The sequence below is a fragment of the Anomaloglossus baeobatrachus genome, chromosome 10, assembly GCF_048569485.1.
Source record: "Anomaloglossus baeobatrachus isolate aAnoBae1 chromosome 10, aAnoBae1.hap1, whole genome shotgun sequence".
Classification (NCBI taxonomy): domain Eukaryota; kingdom Metazoa; phylum Chordata; class Amphibia; order Anura; family Aromobatidae; genus Anomaloglossus; species Anomaloglossus baeobatrachus.
This window is the reverse complement of record NC_134362.1, coordinates 185,284,848-185,306,884: the sequence shown is the minus strand read 5'-3', so window position 1 is coordinate 185,306,884 and position 22,037 is coordinate 185,284,848. Positions and strand designations below refer to the sequence as shown.

Below are 22,037 nucleotides of genomic sequence, written 5' to 3'. Positions count from 1 at the left end.
AAAAGTTGTCAGCCAAAGAGCTATAGTGGGCAACTTTAGAGTCACAGCATGAGAAGGAATCTATACTCGGTGCCTGCCAATAATACAGCGTGATCTCACCATCGCGCTGTGTCACTCGTACATCAGCTGCCGCACGGTGTGAAGACTCCACGATGCTCCGTGCCGCCTACAAGCTGTGCACCGGGGCGAGCGCATCACGACCGGAGCATAGTGCGATCACACCGCCGACATACAAAACGCTTGCCGAATTGCCAGAGGCTATAAATGTGCTTGTGCAATCCCCCCATATGGGGAAAAAAAAACATGTAACTGTTAAAGGATTTTATTCTAACCAGCCTGTATTTTCACATTTCAGCTGTGCACGAAGTCATTGATCATAGGCTGACGGAGCGCGAGTGGGCCGAGGAATGGAAGCATCTCAACAACGTGAGTGGGCAAAATCATGGTATTAAAGGGAAAGTGATACTACTATACAAAAAAAACAATAATTCCTCTTCTAGACTAGTAAATAGACTGCAATGTATGGGCTACTCAAAGTCCCACATAGTCAAATCCCCTAGAATACTGCTGATAAGTCTTTGGCTTTGTGATCTTTTTTTGTTTCTATGGTAATAGAATGTTCCATCACATGAAAGCCTTATGTGTCTAATATATGTTTTCAAAATTTTGTGTTTGTTGCTTATGGCACACGCGGGAAAACAAAATGCGATATTCACAGCAACTGAGAGCAGAGGAGGGATAAAATTCTTGTTTCTGCAAGGAAAGTCCACCAAGGATATTCATGGTGATGTCGCAGGCATTGGTGGATCAATGCCCTTCATATTCCACAGTTAAGAACTGGGTTGCCAAATTTAAAATGGGCCACTTCAGCCCCAATGATGAGGAACGTCCTGAACGACCGAGAGTGGTTGTTATTCCAGAGATCGTCGATGCTGTGCACAACCTCATACTGGAGAATCCACCAATTTCAGCTAAAGCAATAGCAGACATCATGGGGATTTCCAGTGAATGTGTTTGTGTCATTATCCATGAACATTTGGACATGAAGAAGCGATCTGCAAAGTGGGTCCTGAAATGTTTGACAACAAATCAGAGAAGCAGCGAGTGAAAACTTCCCGGTCCATTTGTCAACGTTTCCGAACTTCCTGGATGGACCGGTCACTATGGATGAGACTTGGATTTATTTGTATGACCCTGAAAACAAGCAGCAATCAAAAGAGTGGAGGCACAGTGGTTCTCCTCATCCAAAGACGTTCAGCGTGCAAAAATCAGCCACTAATGTGATGGCGTCTGTGTTCTGGGATAAGGAGGGTGTGCTGCTAGTGGACTACCTTCAAAAGGGTTCCACCATCAATGCAAGGTATTACATTGAATTTTTGGACCAATTGAAGGCAGCTTTGAAGGCCAAAAGGCGCGGCAAGCTGTCCAAAGGTATCCTGTTCCTGCAAGACAACGCCTCCGCTCACACTGCACAAGCGACCACGGCAAAACTGGCAGAGCTGGGCTTCCAGCTGGTTGACCACCCACCTTATTCACCAGATCTAGCTCCCTTCGACTATCATCTGTTTCCAAACCTGAATAAACACCTCAAGGGTACCAAATTTCACACCATTTCTGATGCCATGGCTGCTACGGATGCCTGGTTTGAGGCACAACCGAAATCCCTCTTTTTGCTAGGCTTACAGAACTTGGAATACCGATGTAAGAAGTGTGGTGACATCAGTGAAGAGTATGTGGAATAAATGGAAAGTTTCATCATCGTATGTCGCCCTTTTCTGGGTAAAGCCAAAGACTTATCAGCAGCAACCTGTGCCACATAAATGTCCAAAATAAAATATGAAAGAACAACTTATAACATACTAATCACCGTGGGGACCTACACCGATCAGCAAAATGGGAAATTTATATTCCAGTTATGCCTGAGCACTGCCCCATTCATCCTTTAGGGGTCTACCGGAAAAAGCGCAGCCCTAGGGAGAATGAATGGAGCAAGGGTCGGGCATGCGCACTGCCAATCCATTCCAACCGAGATAAAACTGCCCCGTTCTACCGACTGACACGGGTCCCCTATGGATAGACGATAACTTGTTTTCCATTTAAGGCCCCCTTCACACGTTTGTGAAACACACACGTGTTTTGCACGGCCATGTTGAAGGTGCGTATGGCACTCAGTGTGCCATGATTTTACACGTGTTCTCCGTGATAGCACACGAAGTGTAGGAACTTTTTATTCACCTGTCCACGGCGCTGCTGGCTCGGGCGCTGCTGCTTCCGGGTCTGCAGTGCAGTGAATATGCATGAGCATAATGAGCAGGCCCGGAAGGAAGTGACAGCAGCGCTGGAGACAAGTGAGTATAAAAATTCAATTTTATTTCAAAGACACGTGTTTTCTCCGGTACGTGTCACACGGATCACATCAGTGTGTGGTCCGTATGACACCCGTGCTACCGGAGAAAAACGGATGCATGTGTTCCACACAGACACATGTCCATGAAAAAACAGGGACGTGTGCGCAGACCCATTGATTTGATTTTAACGTATCATAACGGACATCGTGAATGCCGGAAGCACGGACGTGTGAAGGAGGCCTGACATGGTGACTATAACTTTTTATTACCAGCTCTTAAACTGCATCATGGATATGGTGGAAAAAACACGACGTTCACTGACCGTCCTCCGCCGCTGCCAAGAAGCAGACAGAGAGGAGCTTAACCACTGGATACGCCGCTACAGCGATGCAGAGGACTTGAAGAAGAGTGTCAGCTCTGTGGCTCAGCCGACCAGACACCTGAGCAGTTCCTCCAGCACCGAGTCCTCCCCAGCGGGTAAGAAGCGAGGGACTGGTCGCGGCACACAGAAAACTCTATGGCCTTGTGCACTTACGAGCCCTAATTTTGTCCCCTATCAGAACCATCGAGGGAATTCCTACATAGGACGCCGGCCGGGTACATGCCAGAAGAGATCTGGAGAAAGGCAGGTGAGCGATAAACTCTGTGGGCATCGGGGAGAGGGCAAAAGCAAGCAATGAGTCACTAATTGTCTGTAATTTACTGGCAGCCCATATGTGGACTCTTAAAGGGGTTGTCAACAGGATAGGTAATATCATGTTGAGTGGTGGAGGCCGGGCCTCTCAGACTGGGCACTAATGGAGTCGACCGCAGCTTCATTCATTTTCATGAATGAATAGACCTGTGTCTACCTTAAGAATGGGGCACCAATGTCAATAGAGATCTGGTTGGCATTTCCTATACAGAGGAATGTGAATTGTGACCAATGACGGCACCTTGTACTGGCGGGACCCTCGTCTATATATTTATGATGTACCTTGTGGATATATCATGAATGGACGAGATGGGAATCTCAAATTGACTCAGTGGTTCGTGTTTGCACCCACAATCCTATTTTTCCATTGTGTGTGCTCTGCATTGTATATATAGACTGCAAATGGAGGCGGAGATGAAGGCACTTTGTGTAAAGTGGCCTTTGTCAGTAAAATGTGCTATAATGAAATGTATAAAAAGTTGTATTGTAGGCTGTATACTTAAATGTTTAAACCCCTCCTACACCTGAGTCCCCCCCACCTCTCAGGACTCATCTTCCCATCTGAGCTGTCTCTCTGCCCGCACAGAGGAGGCGGTGAACGAAGTCAAACGCCAGGCCATGTCGGAGCTCCAGAAGGCTGTGTCCGAAGCGGAACGCAAGGCCCACGACCTCATCACAATAGAGAGGGCCAAGATGGAGCGAGCTTTGGCGGAAGCAAAGCGGCAAGCGTCCGAGGATGCCGTGTCCGTCATCAATCAGCAGGAAGACTCAAATGAGGTAGAATAATCGGGCTTTTTGGGGGTTTCATAGACTGCAATCATGGGTGAGGTTTAACCCCTACTGGTACGTCCTTCCTAAATCATGAAGGGGTTGATCACCGCTGTCTGCTGCGGTGAGCCTGTTGTGATCCACGCACGTCTGCTGATTTGCACAGCAGACGTGTGCCTCACAGGCGCAGGTGGATCCACGATCAACCCGTGCCTGTTAACCCCTTGTCAAAATGTGACAGTGCAATTTAAACACCGTAGCGGGTATCGCACACTTATCCGCCGCTATCGGATGCCCCGTGACATGATCACGGAGATACGATGGTTGTCATGGTAGCACATTGTCATGTGATGACTCCTGTTGCTGTCATGACTCAATTCCTGTTGCAGCTGGCAGAGCGCTGCCTGTAACAGGAGAGCAGCACTTCTCCTGGTCTGAGCTGTGCAGCTCTGACCAGGAGCAATGAACCAGCGATTAGACTGCTGATCCTTATAGCCCCCTAGGGGGACTAGTAAAATAAAAAAAAAATTTTTTTGAAAAATTAAAAAAAAAAACCTAAAAGTTCAAATCACACCTCTTTCACCCCATTGAATATTAAAGGGTTAAAAAGGTAAAAAAATATACACATATTTGGTATCGTTGTGTTACAAAATGCCCAACCTATCAAAATATAAGATCAATTAATCTGATTGGTAAACGGCGTAGCGACAAAAAAATTCCAAAAGCCAAAATTACGTTTTTTAATTGTTGCAATGCGCAAAATGCAATAACAGGCGATCAAAACGTAGCATCTGTGCAAAAATGGTACCATTAAAAATATCAGCTCGAGACGCAAAGAAAAGTCATCACAGAGCCCCATATCCCAAAAAATGAGAACGCTACAGGTCACGGAAACTGGCGCAAACAGTTGCGCCACTTTTTATTTGACAAACTTATTTTGCGCCACTTTTTTTGGACAAACTTTTTTTAACCCCTTAGATAAAAGTAAACCTATACATGTTTGGTATCCAAGAACTCGTACTGACCTGAGGCATCACACCGGCAAATCAGTTTTACCATATAGTGAACACAAAGAATAAAATATCCTCAAAACTATCACTTTTTTTGCAATTTTTCCGCACTTGGAATTTTTTTGTACACTATATGGTAAAACTTATGGTTTCATTTAAAAGTACAACTCGGCCTGCAAAAAAACAAGCAGTCATATGGCTAGATTGACGGAAAAATAAACAAAAGTTATAGCTCTCGGAAGAAGGGGAGCAAAAAAACAAAAACAAAAAAAAAAAAAATCGCAAAATTGCTAGGGGTGAAGGGGTTTAATGGTCAGATGTGATTTCTCAATTATTTTTGTCTCATGCACACAGAGCTGTTGGAATTGCGGCCGGAAAGCAAGCGAGACCTGCAGCGGCTGCAACACGGCACGATATTGTGGTTCCTTCTGCCAACACAAAGACTGGGAGAAACATCATCATGTCTGCGGCCAATCCTTGCACCACCCACCCAGCACACAGCCAGCGCCAACTAACCCAACCACACCGGCTGCCAGCCCCACCGCCAGCAGTTCGGCCTCCCGCTCCGGGACCCCTGCCACACCTCTCCTGCTTGATACGGCTTCTCGCTAACGGATGGTACAACATCAGCAAAACAGACCAGTCACCCATCAGGGGCACTTCTCCAATTCTTTGAAGACGTCCCTGTTGCTTCTGCCTCCGGGTCGGTCAGTATGGAACGGAATTGAAAAGCCGTACCCTTCCTTTTTTAGAGGAGGCAAACTTTATGGGGTGCGGGAATTATTTTACCTAAAACTACACTCATATCTTTGGCTTTAAACCTAATTGAAATCCAAAAAAAAATAAAAAATAACACAGATATACAAATGAAACTACCTTGCTAGACAGCCAAGAAATGTCCGACACCAATAACACCTCTTATAAAGAAAATCCCAAAAATGAAACCCTATCCAAACAGAAACCCTATCCAAACATTACCAGCCCTGCCAAAGCCTGGTCCGTCATGGCGAAAGGAGCCACCTGCGGAGACGTCTCGGATCTTCCAATCCTCTCGTACTTTTTCTCGTGTTGGATCGTCGGAAAAGGGAGGAAAAAGACGCCTAAAAAAAAATAAAGACGTCTTCGTGTCCTGTTCAGACTGACATTGAGATCTTGTGTATACGCGTCTTTTTGCTACACCCCAGTTCTTCTCGTCTCTGTGTCAAAAGTGTGGAGAATCACTGAAATGGAATATTTATTGGATTGTTGCAGCTAACACGTCAATTTCGGGGGACTGGTGGGACGTGAACCCAGGACCTTTCCCATCCTGGATCACAGACTTTTTTTTGCCCACATTTGGGGGGGGGGGTAAATTGTACAGTTTTTTTTTTTATTATTTTTTATTTATAAAAGCAAAACAGAAAAAAAAAATCCCACGTAGGGGACATGAGTGCAATATACAAAGTGCGAGGCTACTGATGGACGGAACGTCAGCTGCAAATTTATATATGTGTAAACAAAAGAAAATACGGGGGACAGACGAGATCAACCCTAAAAAGTAGATTCGACGTATTCTCCAAATTACAGCTTTTCCGAGCAATTGCAGCTGGCGTCGCCGTCACCGCTATATTGTCACAAGGGGGCAAAATTTGCACCCTAAAAAAAGGGAAACTATCATTATGGAGCGTGCAACTACCTAAGTGTAATCCGGGTGTGAGTGTCATGGCGGCTCGTGAATAGCCAACAGTGCGTAGAATGTTTCATTAGGTTCTTGTCCCAAGTGTGCGTGTAGCATAGGAAAAGCTAAGGATCGCGGGTGGGGTGCACACATTTTATGGGGGGCTTCCCCTCTCCTGTATGAGAACAGCAAAGTATTCCCATTTATGCCGCATTCACAGATCCATGCGTCATGGTCCAATGCACGGACTGTCCGCGGATCTCCCCCGGAGACCCCCGGATAGTCCGTGCATTGGACTGGAGTCCCATAAGGTGGTCTTCTGGACCACTTACCTGGCTGTGATGTCATTACTTTCCAAAAGGCTTTTTGCTTTGTCAATAAGAATTCATCTAATGACTGTTTTGTCAACCTGTAGTCCTATGCGATGGTCCTTGCATGGCACCACAGTCCTATGCGATGGTCCTTGCTCGGCACCACAGTCCTATGCGATGGTCCTTGCATGGTACCACAGTCCTATACAAAGGTCCTTGCATGGCACCACAGTCCTATGCGATGGTCCTTGCGTGGCATTACAGTCCTATGCGATGGTCCTTGCATGGCACCACAGTCCTATGCAATGGTCCTTGCATGGCACCACAGTCCTATGCAATGGTCCTTGCGTGGCATTACAGTCCTATGCGATGGTCCTTGCATGGCACCACAGTCCTATGCGATGGTCCTTGCATGGCACCAGTCCTATGCGATGGTCCTTGCATGGCACAACAGTTCTATGCGATGGTCCTTGCATGGCACCACAGTCCTATGCGATGGTCCTTGCATGGCACTACAGTCCTATGCGATGGTCCTAGCATGACACCACAGTCCTATGCGATGGTCCTTGCATGGCACCACAGTCCTATGCGATGGTCCTTGCATGGCACTACAGTCCTATGCGATGGTCCTAGCATGACACCACAGTCCTATGCGATGGTCCTTGCATGGCACCACAGTCCTATGCGATGGTCCTTGCTCGGCACCACAGTCCTATGCGATGGTCCTTGCTCGGCACCACAGTCCTATGCGATGGTCCTTGCATGGTACCACAGTCCTATGCGATGGTCCTTGCATGGCACTACAGTCCTATGCGATGGTCTTTGCATGACACCACAGTCCTATGCAATGGTCCTTGCATGGCACAACAGTCCTATGCGATGGTCCTTGCTCGGCACCACAGTCCTATGCGATGGTCCTTGCATGGCACCACAGTCCTATGCGATGGTCCTTGCATGACACCACAGTCCTATGCAATGGTCCTTGCATGGCACAACAGTCCTATGCGATGGTCCTTGCATGGCACCACAGTCCTATGCGATGGTCCTTGCATGACACCACAGTCCTATGCAATGGTCCTTGCATGGCACAACAGTCCTATGCGATGGTCCTTGCATGGCACAACAGTCCTATGCGATGGTCCTTGCTCGGCACCACAGTCCTATGCGATGGTCCTTGCATGGCACCACAGTCCTACGCGGTGGTCCTTGCATGGTACCACAGTCCTATGCAATGGTCCTTGCATGGCACCACCATTACAGTTCTTAGCCGTAGGTAAATTATCATTGACCTTCTTCCTAGTCCTGGAATGTTGCATATTTGTCCATTGTGCTATTTTTCCATTGTCAGCTGCCAGTTGCATGCAGGACAGTCCACATCCCCAGCTATATAATTCTCTGGCTTTTTAGTTTGCACCTTCAGGTGTCACTAGAGAGGCAGTTTTCTTCCACTGACATAAAAGTAATGCTCCCTCGGGAAAAAAAAAAATCTCCCTACTCTTCGCAGGATCTCTGCACAGGGATCTGTACTTGCTGTGCGACTACAACTCCAGTCAATCCTTTATACAGATCTCTGCACAGGGATCTGTACTTGCTGTGAGACTACAACTCCAGGTAATCCTTTATACGGATCTCTGCACAGGGATCTGTACTTGCTGTGCGACTACAACTCCAGTCAATCCTTTATACAGATCTCTGCACAGGGATCTGTACTTGCTGTGAGACTACAACTAAACGCAAACCTTTATACAGATCTCTGCACAGGGATCTGTACTTGCTGTGAGATTACAACTAAAGGCAATCCTTTATACAGATCTCTGCACAGGGATCTGTACTTGCTGTGAGATTACAACTAAAGGCAATCCTTTATACAGATCTCTGCACAGGGATCTGTACTTGCTGTGAGACTACAACTCCAGTCAATCCTTTATACGGATCTCTGCATAGGGATCTGTACGTGCTGTGCGACTACAACTCCAGTCAATCCTTTATACGGATCTCTGCATAGGGATCTGTACTTGCTGTGAGACTACTACTCCAGTCAATCCTTTATGCGGATCTCTGCATAGGGATCTGTACTTGCTGTGCGACTACAACTCCAGTCAATCCTTTATACGGATCTCTGCAAAGGGATCTGTACTTGCTGTGCGACTACAACTCCAGTCAATCCTTTATACAGATCTCTGCACAGGGATCTGTACTTGCTGTGAGACTACTACTCCAGTCAATCCTTTATGCGGATCTCTGCACAGGGATCTGTACTTGCTGTGAGACTACAAATCCAGTCAATCCTTTATACGGATCTCTGCATAGGGATCTGTACGTGCTGTGAGACTACAAATCCAGTCAATCCTTTATCTGTACTTGCTGTGAGACTACAACTCCAGTCAATCCTTTATACGGATCTCTGCATAGGGATCTGTACGTGCTGTGAGACTACAACTCCAGTCAATCCTTTATGCGGATCTCTGCACAGGGATCTGTTCTTGCTGTGAGACTACAACTAAACGCAAATCTTTATACAGATCACTGCACAGGGATCTGTACTTGCTGTGAGATTACAACTAAAGGCAATCCTTTATACAGATCTCTGCACAAGGATCTGTTCTTGCTGTGAGATTACAACTAAAGGCAATCCTTTATACAGATCTCTGCACAGGGATCTGTACTTGCTGTGAGACTGCAACTAAAGGCAATCCTTTATATGTTTTGCTGGGAGTTATAGCAGAGGGGTACCCACAGCTTGCAGACCACTGAGCTAGTTTTAGTTTAAGTCGCTAAATATTAGGACCATGAAGCAGTTGTACAATTAGCAAAAAAAATGAGTCCAATGTGCAGGCAGACACATGGTTGGCAAAAGCCATTTCTTAGGCTCCAGCCAAATAGTATACAATGCTAGTAAATACTGGCTCAACCTGTTAAATTGACTGTAATGGTTGGTTCCCATTGACTTCAATGGACTATAATCTTGTAAACTTTGCAAAAAAGCATCCTAGTATGTGTGTGACGTCATCCCCTGCAAACCACCAGGGCCAATAAGGATGATAACCTCATTGGCTCTGGTGATCTATAGGGGATGACTTCATGCATATACAGTTACATGTGCTCAACTCATAGGGGTACTCCAATCTCCAACATCCTATCCCAATATGTAGTAGGAATAATAATAATAATAATAATAATAATAATAGCATCTCCTGATATAGCCATGTCTCTTACCTCATGTGCAGGGCATTGCAGTTTAGGTATCCAATTAGAAATGTAGTATAGTTCTCCTGATATAGCCATGTCTCTTACCTCATGTGCAGGGCATTGCAGCTTAGAAGTCCATGGTTATGATCACTCATATAGTGACAGGTAGTTGCTTGTGGTTGTAACCATGGATACCAAAACTGCAATGCCCTGCACATGAGGTAAGAGACGTAGCTTATCAGGAGAACTATACTACATTTCTCTGGAGGTATTTGCTAATATTATTATTTTTATGCCTACTACATATTCGGATAGGATCCTGGAGATGGGAATACCCCCTTAAGGCTAGTGATTGGCGGCAGTGATGTCATCAGAGTTTTGGGGGGTTAAAATATGAGTAATTCTTATGTTTTTATACTTTTTAGTTTTTTAATATCCCCTTTTTTACATTTCATATTAGCATCCTGGGAAATGCTATGGGGTTTTACCACATTTTTCCACTCCTTTTGAGCCCCAGCCCTTGTCATATTCCCTGCCTGAGTAAAGGCCGTGGGTCTCGTGACCTGATCTCAGAGGCTTCATAGTCATAAATGAGGGGTTGTTGAGTTTGGGCTTGGGGATTTGGGACCGGCCCAGACACTGCGGCCTGTATTGGGACCGTGAATATCAGAGGCGTGAAAAATGGCCATAGCAGAGTTCATTTAAGGATCACTATAGTACAGAGAAGCCCAATATAAGCTCATTACCCATAGGCTCATTAGCCTTTAACCTCCCCTCCTCCACGCAGCACTTAAGATAAGGCATCCACTAGTATATGGAGGTATTGTGGCCTATATCTGCTCACTGCTCTGTACATTACAACTCCAATCTATAGCCCAGTCCTATAACCAAGAGCACAAGGGATAATAAATAGTGATGAGCGAGCACTAGCATGTTACGATTATCTGAAACCCGAGCATGGTAGTGCCCACTCATCACTAGTTACCAGTACTGAGCACCCGAGCATGGTAGTGCCCGCTCATCACTAGTTACGAGTACTGAGCACCCGAGCATGGTAGTGCCTGTTCATCACTAGTTACGAGTACTGAGCACCCGAGCATGGTAGTGCCCACTCATCACTAGTTACAAGTATTGAGCACCCGAGCATGGTAATGCCCACTCATCACTAGTTACCAGTACTGAGCACCCGAGCATGGTAGTGCCCGCTCATCACTAGTTACGAGTACTGAGCACCCGAGCATGGTAATGCCCGCTCATCACTAGTTACCAGTACCGAGCACCCGAGCATGGTAATGCCCGCTCATCACTAGTTACCAGTACTGAGCACCCGAGCAGTAGTGCCCGCTCATCACTAGTTACGAGTACTGAGCACCCGAGCATGGTAGTGCCTGCTCATCACTAGTTACGAGTACTGAGCACCCGAGCATGGTAGTGCCCACTCATCACTAGTTACAAGTATTGAGCACCCGAGCATGGTAATGCCCGCTCATCACTAGTTACCAGTACTGAGCACCCGAGCATGGTAGTGCCCGCTCATCACTAGTTACAAGTACTGAGCACCCGAGCATGGTAGTGCCCGCTCATCACTAGTTACGAGTACTGAGCACCCGAGCATGGTAGTGCCCGCTCATCACTAGTTACAAGTACTGAGCACCTGAGCATGGTAGTGCCCGCTCATCACTAGTTACGAGTACAGAGCACCCGAGCATGGTAGTGCCCACTCATCAGTAGTTACAAGTACTGAGCATAGTAGTGCCCACTCATCACTAGTTACAAGTACTGAGCATGGTAGTGCCCGCTCATCACTAGTTACAAGTACTGAGCATAGTAGTGCCCACTCATCACTAGTTACAAGTACTGAGCATGGTAGTACCCACTCATCACTAGTTACAAGTACTGAGCATAGTAGTGCCCACTCATCACTAGTTACAAGTACTGAGCATAGTAGTGCCCACTCATCACTAGTTACAAGTACTGAGCATGGTAGTGCCCGCTCATCACTAATAATAATAGGCATTTCCTCAGTCTAAAAATTTCCAAAAAGTCCCTGGAAGTCAGAATATAGTTGAATAACATGGCTCGCTGTACATGGGTGAGCACCAGTGAAGCAGTATTTAAACCACCAGTATAAGTCCCGGCATTTACTGGATTTCTGCAGAGCTTAGAGAAAGCATTAAAATCAATTATTTGTCCCATCCCCCGCATACGACTGCAATGGCATTTAATAAAAACTATCAAAATAATTAATTAACTTCAATAATATATATTGTCATCATCAGAAGTACAGTATATACTGCGGAGAGCAGTGGTCTGCAACCTGAGCATGCTGAGAGTTGTAGTTGTACAAGTCACTCACTGGAGAAGGGGGAGAATTTATCATAAGAGGAATTTTTTAAAGTCACTTTTTAGTATGGGTCATTATTTGTGCCAAATTTAATTTTTATTTTACGGATATAGCAGATCTCTCTCTGATTTTTTTTTTATCAATTTGTTAATTTTTTCAAATTTTTCCGCCATTCATAACTCAGGCATCAAATTGTAAAAAAAAGAAAAAAATCCAAATTGATCAAAACTGACGTGCCAAGAAAAAAAAAAAATTGGCGCAAAACAATTCAATTTTACTACCTATAGTGACACCTGCTGGCCGCATTGCAGAATTGCACTTAGACGTCAAAGGAAAACCTGTTACCAGCCATTTTGGAGGGTGAAACATTAATATTAGATAATATCCTGAGGATTATCGTGGATTAGGACGATAAGTAATGTGTTTTGATATGTACCATATATGATAGTTTTCCTTTAAATGCACCACCCCCCGTGTTGCTGTGCATCCAGCTCTTTACATTATTCAGATATGAAGGACTTTTATTTTTTTATACATCTTATGAAAAGTAATATATAAAATATTTGATGTGTGTGTGCGTATTTATAGCAGCGAGACGCTGTATCCTTACCGCTTCTCTAATCCTTACTGTATGTATGATCCGCCATTTTTTTAAGGTGGTATCCTTCTTGTTTCATGCAGCTGTTCTTGAGGTCGTCTCACCCGACGGCTCCTTTTCTGTTCATTTCCATGTTTTTCCCGCACTTCCAGTTTTGTTTTGTTTTTTTCCGTAATCCATATCCAATGCACTTGCCTCTGCACGGGGGCCATATTTAAGGTGGATTTGAGGAGATCTGAACAGCCGGACTTTCAATCTCAGCGTGGATTACTGCCCTTCTTAATTCTCTTGCACTACCTCTTACGTTCACAACCCTACGTGGTCACCAAGCTTCACGCTTTAACCAAAATGTCATCGTGGAAAACGGACTTGGGCAGTGCAGACTGAAAAAAAAAAAGAAAAAAAAAACATTTAAAAAAAAAAAAAGCAGCTTTAAATTTAAGAAAAAAAAAAAACAATGTCCCAAGGATCAGTTAACAAGGACCTCACCGTCTGAGGCTTGTCATTGACTCCGAGAGGTCGTAGCTTTAAAAAGATGGCAGCTCTCTATCATTCATTCTTATATCTTCTGCTTTGGCCTCCACATATACAGTATACCCGAAAAACCCCGTCACACTGCCAACCTCCAAGAGCCCCGAGCCGTCATTTCTAAGCCTCAGCCCTGAATCCAAATAATCCGGGTCGTTCCGAATTTACATGTTGTAATAGTTCTGTTATAAATTATTTCATTACTGTGTTTTCTGTTCATTTATTTTTATTTCTTTCCCTGCCAAAGTATCTTCAAAAAAGGTTTTTTTTTAATGCGGATTCATGTAAATAAAGCTTAATTATTATATGTTATAACTTAAGGGACATGTGTATATATATATTCTAATATATCTATATACATATTATTGTGTGTGTATACGATATATAGAAATAGATATACTATTATGTGTGTGTGTATGTGTATATATATATATAGATATAGATATGTAATATATATAGATATATACATATACACTAATATATATATATATTTATATATACACACACAATAATATATATTTATATATATATATAAATATATATTATTGTGTGCGTGTGTATATATAAATATATATATATATTAGTGTATATGTATATATCTATATATATATATATATATATATATATATATTTTACATATCTATATCTATATATATATACATACACACACATAATAGTATATCTATTTCTATATATCATATACACACACAATAATATATATAGATATATTAGTGTGTATGTTTTTATATATATTTATATTTATTTATATATATATATTTATATATATACATACATACACGCACACGCATAATATATCAATATATATCATATACACACAATAATATTAATATATATATATATACATATATATATATATATATATATATATATATATATATATATGTTTTGCTCAAAAAAATAAGGGAACACCAAAATACAACATCCTTGTATTAGGCAATGTGCACACTAGAAATTGACTTTTTCTCAAGGAAAATCCGGTCCCTCTGAAAGAATCCCGCACCTGCTGTAAAAAAACGCACCAAAACCACAACGAAATCTGCATGAGGTTTTACTGAAATTTGGTGCGGATTTGCCACGGTTTTTCCGCAGGTTGGTCCCTGCGGATTTGTACCATTATCTATGGCAAAAAACTCAGGTACCTGCGAAAAAGAAGTGACATGCACTTTAATTCTGCATTAATTCTGCAGCGGAAATTCCGGTGGGGAAATCTGCAGGTATAAAAAAACGCAGTGTGCACACAGCATTTTTTAATACCCATAGGTTTTGCTGTGGAATGACTGCAGAAATGTTAGACACATTTTCTGCAGCAAATCCGCTGCAAATCCACGGTAAAATCAGTGATAAATACGCAGCGTGCACACATAGCTTAAGTGTTCCCTTATTTTTTTGACATATATATATATGAAACTAGTGCAAAAAAAAAAAAAATGTTCATATATATATATATATATATATATATAAATATATATGAAACTAGTGCAAAAAAATAAATATTCATATATATATATATATATATATATATATATATATATATATATATATACTGGACTTATTTATATTATTTTTATTTTATTTTTTCGCACTAGTTTCAAGATCTCTGCTTGCTTTCAGTGAACGGAAATTATATTGTTTACACCTGCCCTATTCATGTCTTCATGTCCAGATCATCAATGTGACAGATTAGTTTTTCATCCCTTTTTTTATTCTTTTATGCAAGAAAATATGTAAAAGCCTTTCCTATCCATTCATTACTCGGATGACGTGATGACGCTGTTTGATTGTTTTTGCACAGAGCCATTGATTTCAATGATCCATGACTCGTAACAAAAATAGATGTCACCATTTTTTTTTTCTTTTCCAGACAGACATATAAGCAGCTACATTGACTATAATGGGTATTGAACATGTACATAAAAAATATGGTCTGAAAGAGGCACATTTGCTACTCGGATGACTTGATGACGCTGTTCGTTTTTTTTGCACGGAGCTATTGATTTCAATGATCCTTGACTCATATTGCAAAACAGACATCACAATTTTTTTTTCCAGGCAGACATATAAGCAGCCACATAGACTATAATGGTTATTGAGCATGTGCATCAAAAACATGGTTTGAATGAAGCCCATTGACTTCTCGGATGACTTGCTGACGCTGTTTTTTTTTTTTGCATGGAACCATTGATTTACATAAATACATATAAAATACATGTAAGCAGCCCATGGACTATAATGGGTACTATCAGTAAAAAAAAAAATACAGATTACACGTGTACATCAAAAACATGGTCTAAATGAAGAACATTCATTCCTCGGATTTCTTGCTGATGCTGTTTTTTTTGGGGTTTTTTTGCTTGGAGCCATTGATTTCAATGATCCATGACTCACATCAAAAACAGACGTCATCATTTTTTTTTAAACTTTTTTCGTTTTTGAAAATAGACATGTAAGCAACCTCAAGGACTATAATGGGTAATATTGGTAAAGAAAAGCTTGAACATGTATATCAAACACATGGTCTGAATGAGGCCTTGAAGTGCCGGCCCCATGCCCAAAAGTTGGAGCCGATCACTGTCTTCATGTATCTCTACAGCAGCCACGGCTTTGAATTTCTGATACAGAGTTCTGAATCCCAGGGTGAAGAATAACCATGTTCAATTAATATTAATTTCAAAATGGCACAAATTGTGGCACAAATCTACATAGATTTCAATTTTAGAACAAATGTGCTGCTTATTTTTTGAGCATTTTAATCCAATTTATGGATTCAGACTGCAAATGTTAGTAAAGTCTGAATCATTAAAGTATAAAATTTCAATTAGCTGCTCCCACCACTAGGTGGGGCAAACTGCATACTGTATGTACATTGAACTCAATGATAAAACAGTCTGCAGTAGGCTCCTGAGCTCCCTCTGGTGGCAGCCAAGATAATATAATTTATTTCACTTTCTATGCAGGGGATTTGGAGCTTTGTATAAAAAAACGCTACTAATCCAGATTGTGGGAACCCGGCCTAAGAGAAATAAAATCCAATATAAGACTATGTTATTTAGCTCATATTTTGGACATATTTAGATAAGATGCATGTATCAAAGCCACCCAACAGTGTCATGAATAGGTGTGATTTTCAACTAAGTACATTTTCATTCACTGACAGCAATCAGAGAACCTGAAATGATTAAGAAATATATTATACAATGATTAAGCTTTATTTATTTTAGCATTGGTCAACGGAACAGTGGATTCATTGCCTATTAAAGATGATATATCATTGTTACGGTACCTATTATTAAACCATAGACCAAATAGATAATATGAAGAAAAAAATTTTTTTAAAGGAAGAAACAGTAAAACTAGGTTTTATTTTTCCGTGAATCATGTCGTTTATAATGAAGTGTAATACCTGCTGTGTCCTCTAGGCGGAGAATGGGCGCAAAACTTGACAACCAAACTTTTCCAAGCACCAGCTGATTCCTAAAAGAGGGAAGAAAATGCATGAAAAATATTAAAAATGTACAATGGGATTGTCACGTGTACATCTAAAAATTGAACATGGCCCCATGCAATTTTTTTTTTTTAATAAAACGGCGCAAACTGGTATGGGAGTCTGTAATTATATTGGGAGATATTGAAAATAGCATTACGTACCCAATGGGAGATAGTAGTGGAGGAGGGTTAAAGAGAATAAAATCTTGACTTTTATTATACCCATCATGGAGGCAATGTTTATGAGCAATTTAATCCTACAAGGGTGAGGACGGATATTGGTACATAGGGGACAAAATGATGCTGGAAGGCAGAACTGGGGACATGCATTCATGATGGGAAAGGCTGGGGGCCCCCTGTGGCCCCGGCAGACACAGAGCTGCGTATCTTTGCATGCTGGTATCTCAATGTGTTGTATGTCTGATCTGTGACCGCTGTAATCATTCATTCAGATCAATGTCTGTTCTGTGATCAGTTTACGTGTCATAAAGGAAACTTTACTATGGAGACTAGTTTGTTTTCTCATTTCGGTATAATAACACAAGTCATCGTTCACACAGATTAGATAAAAGGCCCTTTTTTTAACTACACAAATGTGAAAACTGTTTTTTAATATATTGCTGCTATCCGGAGATATGATCATCTGAAGTTATAGGCCCGAAGCCTGAGGCTGCACTACTGAGAGTTTCTGGTGACAACATGTCTTCTTACTGATTCTGATCTCTGCATTATAAACATAGCTAACATATGTGGAACCCGATTACCAAAAACATCTCTTGCCGCTATTAAGGTGGACCCTTAGCTGTATTTGTTTTTCTTAAAGGGGTTGTCCTCTACTTTTACTTTGATGGTCTATCTTGAGGATAGGTCATCAATGTCTGATCGGCTGGGGTCTGCTACCAGGCACCTCGGCCGATCAGCTGACCTAGGTACCGGCTGCAGCAGCAGGTGCTTGAAATGCTCCGTTCCGGAGCTGTCCCTTCAACTGATTGTGTTCGCGGGTGGTACTGCACCTTCGCCTCCTATTGATTTAATGATGTGCAGTACCCAGCAGAACACGGAGCAGCTCCGTTATTGAGCATTTCTGGCTGCCTTCTGCCGCCGCTGGCACCGAGATCAGCTGATCAGTGGGGGTGCCATGGGTCAGACCACAACCGATCAGACATTGATGACCTATCCTAAGGATAGGCCATCAAAGTAAAAATAGTGGACAACCCGTTTAACATCAAATCAGAAATTCCTCCGATTGCCCTTGCTCCGCTGATTCAGGAACAGTTTTCCTTTTTCCTCTGTGCCCCTCCATTCCAAAGTTATGTCCCCACAGTTAGAAGGAAGGAAATTTTTCCTTCAGCCAACTGGGCGTTTACCACAGAACTTTACTGTAGGCGGAGCTGTGTTTGATTGGCCAGCATTAGAGGAGGAAAATCAAACACTCACAGAGAAGTTTTTTTAGTATACGCCCAGTTGGCTAAAGGGAAAATTAGCATTTTAATTTCTGGGGGGGGCTTAACTCTGGATAGGAGGGGCTAGAAAAAAAAGAAAAACTGATTCGGAATCAGCGGAGCAGCACCAATTTGATGAAATATTGAGTTTATATTTTTTTAAAAAATCCATAGAAAATGTATTAGTGAAGTTATGGGTATGTACTAAACAAGTACTTTTTTTTTGCTATACAAACATACTGTACACTACTGTACAGGCCACTTTCACAATAAAGACATGCATGGCTCCATAGTAGTTCATTACTTTATAGGTAAAGTTTGCTCTACAGATTACGTAACGTTTGGATAGGTCCATTTGGTCAGAAAACTGTAGCCTGTTTTTTTATTGTTGAAGTATAAAAACGGATGAGAATACGGATGAAAAGTCAACTTTTATTATTGGGGATGCAAAACAGACAATTTGGACTGAAATTAGCCTGAGTGTTCATTCAAATGTTCTGATTTTCACAAATTGGACCCGTTAATATCTATGGAGCTGTTCACATGTCTGAAATTTTTTGAGTGTTGCAAAACAAAAAAAAAATTAGAAATGAGAATTTTATTCAAATCATGGACCAAATTCTCACATTTAAGCCTATGGGTTGGTGTCAAATTCACATTTCACACTGAATACTATCCATGTCATTAGAAAAGTGTTAAGAAACTTCAATCGAATGGCTCAGTCTCTGCCAGAAGCTCACAGCGGGCGGTCACGTTCTATGACCGCCCGCTGTCACTTCAGATGTAGCAAAGCTGGAATAGTCATGGGATCATTTTATTTTTTTAGCATACAAGAAAATCTGATGGTAAGGGTACAGTTCCACTCAAATTTTGAACGGACGAGTACAATCTGATAAAACATCGAACTGCACTTGCACCAGTGCAAAACTATGGGGCAGTCCATCTGCAATTGATTTCTCATGCCATATTGTCCGGAAAAATGAATCACAGTATGCTGCGCTTGGCAGCGATTCTCGTCTCACACCGCCCCATACAAGTCTATGGGAATGTGTGAAACATCGCATTACACTTGCATGTCATCCGACCACATTGCGATGTACACAGAAACATACAGCGGAGGAGATGGGGAGAAAGTGGTCCCTCCCTCTTCTCCGTAGCTGTGATACGATCGAAAGATGGGATCACAGTCACATGAACCTCGGGTGACGCTCTCAGCAGAGGGTCATTAGCAGATCTCTTCCGATGCTCTCGCATCGGAAGCCATGCGCAAGTGGAACTGTACTCTGGCGCTCACAGCGGGCAGTCACGTTGTATGGCCGCCCGCTGTCACTTCAGATGTAGCAGAGCTGGAATCGTCATGGGACCTTGTGTGGATCGTTATTTTTTTTGCATACAAGAAAAACTGATGAAACACTGTTGGAAAATCTGATCCAAAATGCTGATGAAAACTGATCCATAAGAATATGTTCACACTGGGATTTGTTTTCAGGAGTTTTTTTGAGTGTAAAATGCCCCTCAGAAAACTCTTCAAAAACTCCTATTCCAATTAATTGCTATGGGAAATCCACTTAGCTGTCCATATGAGGTTTTTTACCTCCTGAAATTTCTGGGCGGAAAATATAAAGTTCATGTCACTTCTTTGAAGAGGATCCTACAGAAAACCTCTCCAAAGTAGACACTGTCCAGTAAAAAAAAGCTGCAAAAATTTCATAATCGATGTTTTATTTCTGAGATGATGTTAATTTTTGTTGAAAAAAGTTATAATAAATAAAACTTTAATTAAAAAAAAAACTGCAAAAAATATATGTATAAAAAAATCCTTAGGCAAAAAAACTCTTCCAAAATTGGTTCATAAAACTGCCCCCATAAAGGAGCTTTTTCTGAAGCCGTTTCGGCTTGAAACATTTTTTTTTGAACTGTTGAAAAAATAACCAGTGTGAACATGAACATTGAGGAAAATATCATCTGAAAAGCAAAAAAAGAAGCTGAAAATTGTGTAAAATATGATATACACCTCTTTTTTGAAGGGGCAAACTGTCCGAAGGAATATGGCCCCCTTGTTACCTATAGCAACCAAACCACATTCAATTATCCAGCGCAATAGAGAAAGTGAAAGCTAAGTTCTGATAGGTTGCTTTGGGTATAAGATTAATGTGCGTAGTATGGATGCAACCCGAAATCAACACTATATACTGTATGTCTACCAGGCTACATGACTTTATACATAAGGCCTACAAGGTCCTCCAGCCTACCTAGGAGTTGTAACTGCACCTGTTGCTATGAACATGCCTATAGCAACCAACTCTACAGCATTGATGAGATTAAGGGAAATTAAAGTTTTGCGCTTGCTTTGGGTGCTTTCACACATCAGTTTTTTGGCATCAGGCACAATCCGGCGAAAAACGGATAAAACAAATCCGGTGCCGGATCCGTTTTTTTCCACATAGTCTTGTATTAGCGCCGGATTGTGCCGCATGGTGTTGCGTTTCATCCGGCATGCGCCGGTTCCGGCAAAATGTGTCTGTGCGGCCTCTTTCACACATCACTTTTTGTCATCATGCGCAATCCGGCGTTTTTTGGAAAAAACGGATCCGGCGCCGGATTAATTTTTATCCTCATAGTGTTGTGTTTGAGCTGGATTGTGCCGCACGCATGGGCTTGCGTTTTGATCCGGCGTGCGCCGAATCCGGCGAAATGTGTCTGTGCGGCCGCCGGAAGGAACGCACAATGCAACGTTTTTTGTGTCCGGCAAAAAAATCGGATTTTGTCGGATACGGCGCTGTCCGTTTTTTTATAATGGTTGCCTATGGGCTCCGGATCCATCACCATCTGTAAAATAAACGGAATCAGGTGACTGATCCTTTTTTTGTTTCTGGGCATGCCCAGAACATATCTTAATTTACTTCTGGAATGGGAAAAAAAAACCAAATCTCTCGCCGGAACGGGAAAAATGAGACTGGTCCGTTTTTTTGCCTGATCCGTCACATCAGTTTTTTTACAATTTGTGACGGATCCGTAGCATCAGGCACAATCCGGTTTGTGCCTGAAGAAAAAAATAAAAAACTAAAAAAGTAAAGTGTTTTGTTGAAAAACTTAAAAAATGGACACCAACGGATTCGGCGCCGTCCGGTGTGATGGAAGTCTATGGGCGCCGGATCCGTCGTAATACGACAAAAAATGCAATACAGTGACAGGTTGTGCTTTTTTAAACTGAGCATGCTCAGTATCACAATGGATCCGCCAAAAAACGGAAGAAACGGATTGAAAAAACAGATGCGACGGGTCTGTCACATCCGTTTTTTTAGCCGGACTGTGCCTGAAGGCAAAAACCTGATGTGTGAAAGTAGCCTTTGTTGCTATGGGCAACTGCCTAAATTTTCCATTGCACTAGCCTGTGTATCATCATCCCCTTTAATTTCAGTCCTCCCAATCATATGTGCACCTGTCCTATTAACCTGTACACTGCCGGCAGGGCGTCCATAGGTCCTTTGTGCTTAGTATTAGGCTTATCTCCTGGGCCTGAAAGGGTGGGATAAGTGTAGGCAATATGAGGGCGGCTGCATTAGGCACATCCATCTCCTCTTTGCAATCATGCAGCTTTCTGCAGAAGTCTTGGTGTGAGTGTCATGATACACACAGGTAAA

General features: G+C 42.3%; 2 protein-coding genes across 6 annotated transcripts in view; both read left to right on the top strand.

The window, feature by feature from the left end:
- CBFA2T3 (CBFA2/RUNX1 partner transcriptional co-repressor 3) overlaps positions 1-22,037 on the top strand; it is a 73,620-nt gene that overhangs the window by 51,210 nt on the left and 373 nt on the right. Inside the window, exons 7-11 of one of the 3 annotated variants that reach the window (XM_075325931.1) lie at positions 356-426; positions 2,621-2,825; positions 2,909-2,977; positions 3,629-3,819; positions 5,175-13,824. In XM_075325931.1, the coding sequence (XP_075182046.1) occupies positions 356-426; positions 2,621-2,825; positions 2,909-2,977; positions 3,629-3,819; positions 5,175-5,432 (794 nt within the window). In that variant the 3' untranslated portion in view covers positions 5,433-13,824. Of the gene's footprint in view, positions 1-355; positions 427-2,620; positions 2,826-2,908; positions 2,978-3,588; positions 3,820-5,174; positions 13,825-22,037 lie in introns of those variants that run through there. The other 2 variants (XM_075325932.1, XM_075325933.1) reach the window with 2 other exon arrangements.
- The window catches only part of PABPN1L (PABPN1 like, cytoplasmic), a 33,794-nt gene continuing 15,492 nt past the window's right edge, over positions 3,736-22,037 (top strand). The window contains exon 1 of one of the 3 annotated variants that reach the window (XM_075325936.1): positions 3,736-3,819. Coding sequence is in view for 2 of the 3 variants with exons in the window: in XM_075325934.1 (XP_075182049.1) it covers positions 20,545-20,587 (43 nt within the window). In the remaining variant the exon portion in view is untranslated. Of the gene's footprint in view, positions 3,820-20,481; positions 20,588-21,995; positions 22,033-22,037 lie in introns of those variants that run through there. The other 2 variants (XM_075325934.1, XM_075325935.1) reach the window with 2 other exon arrangements.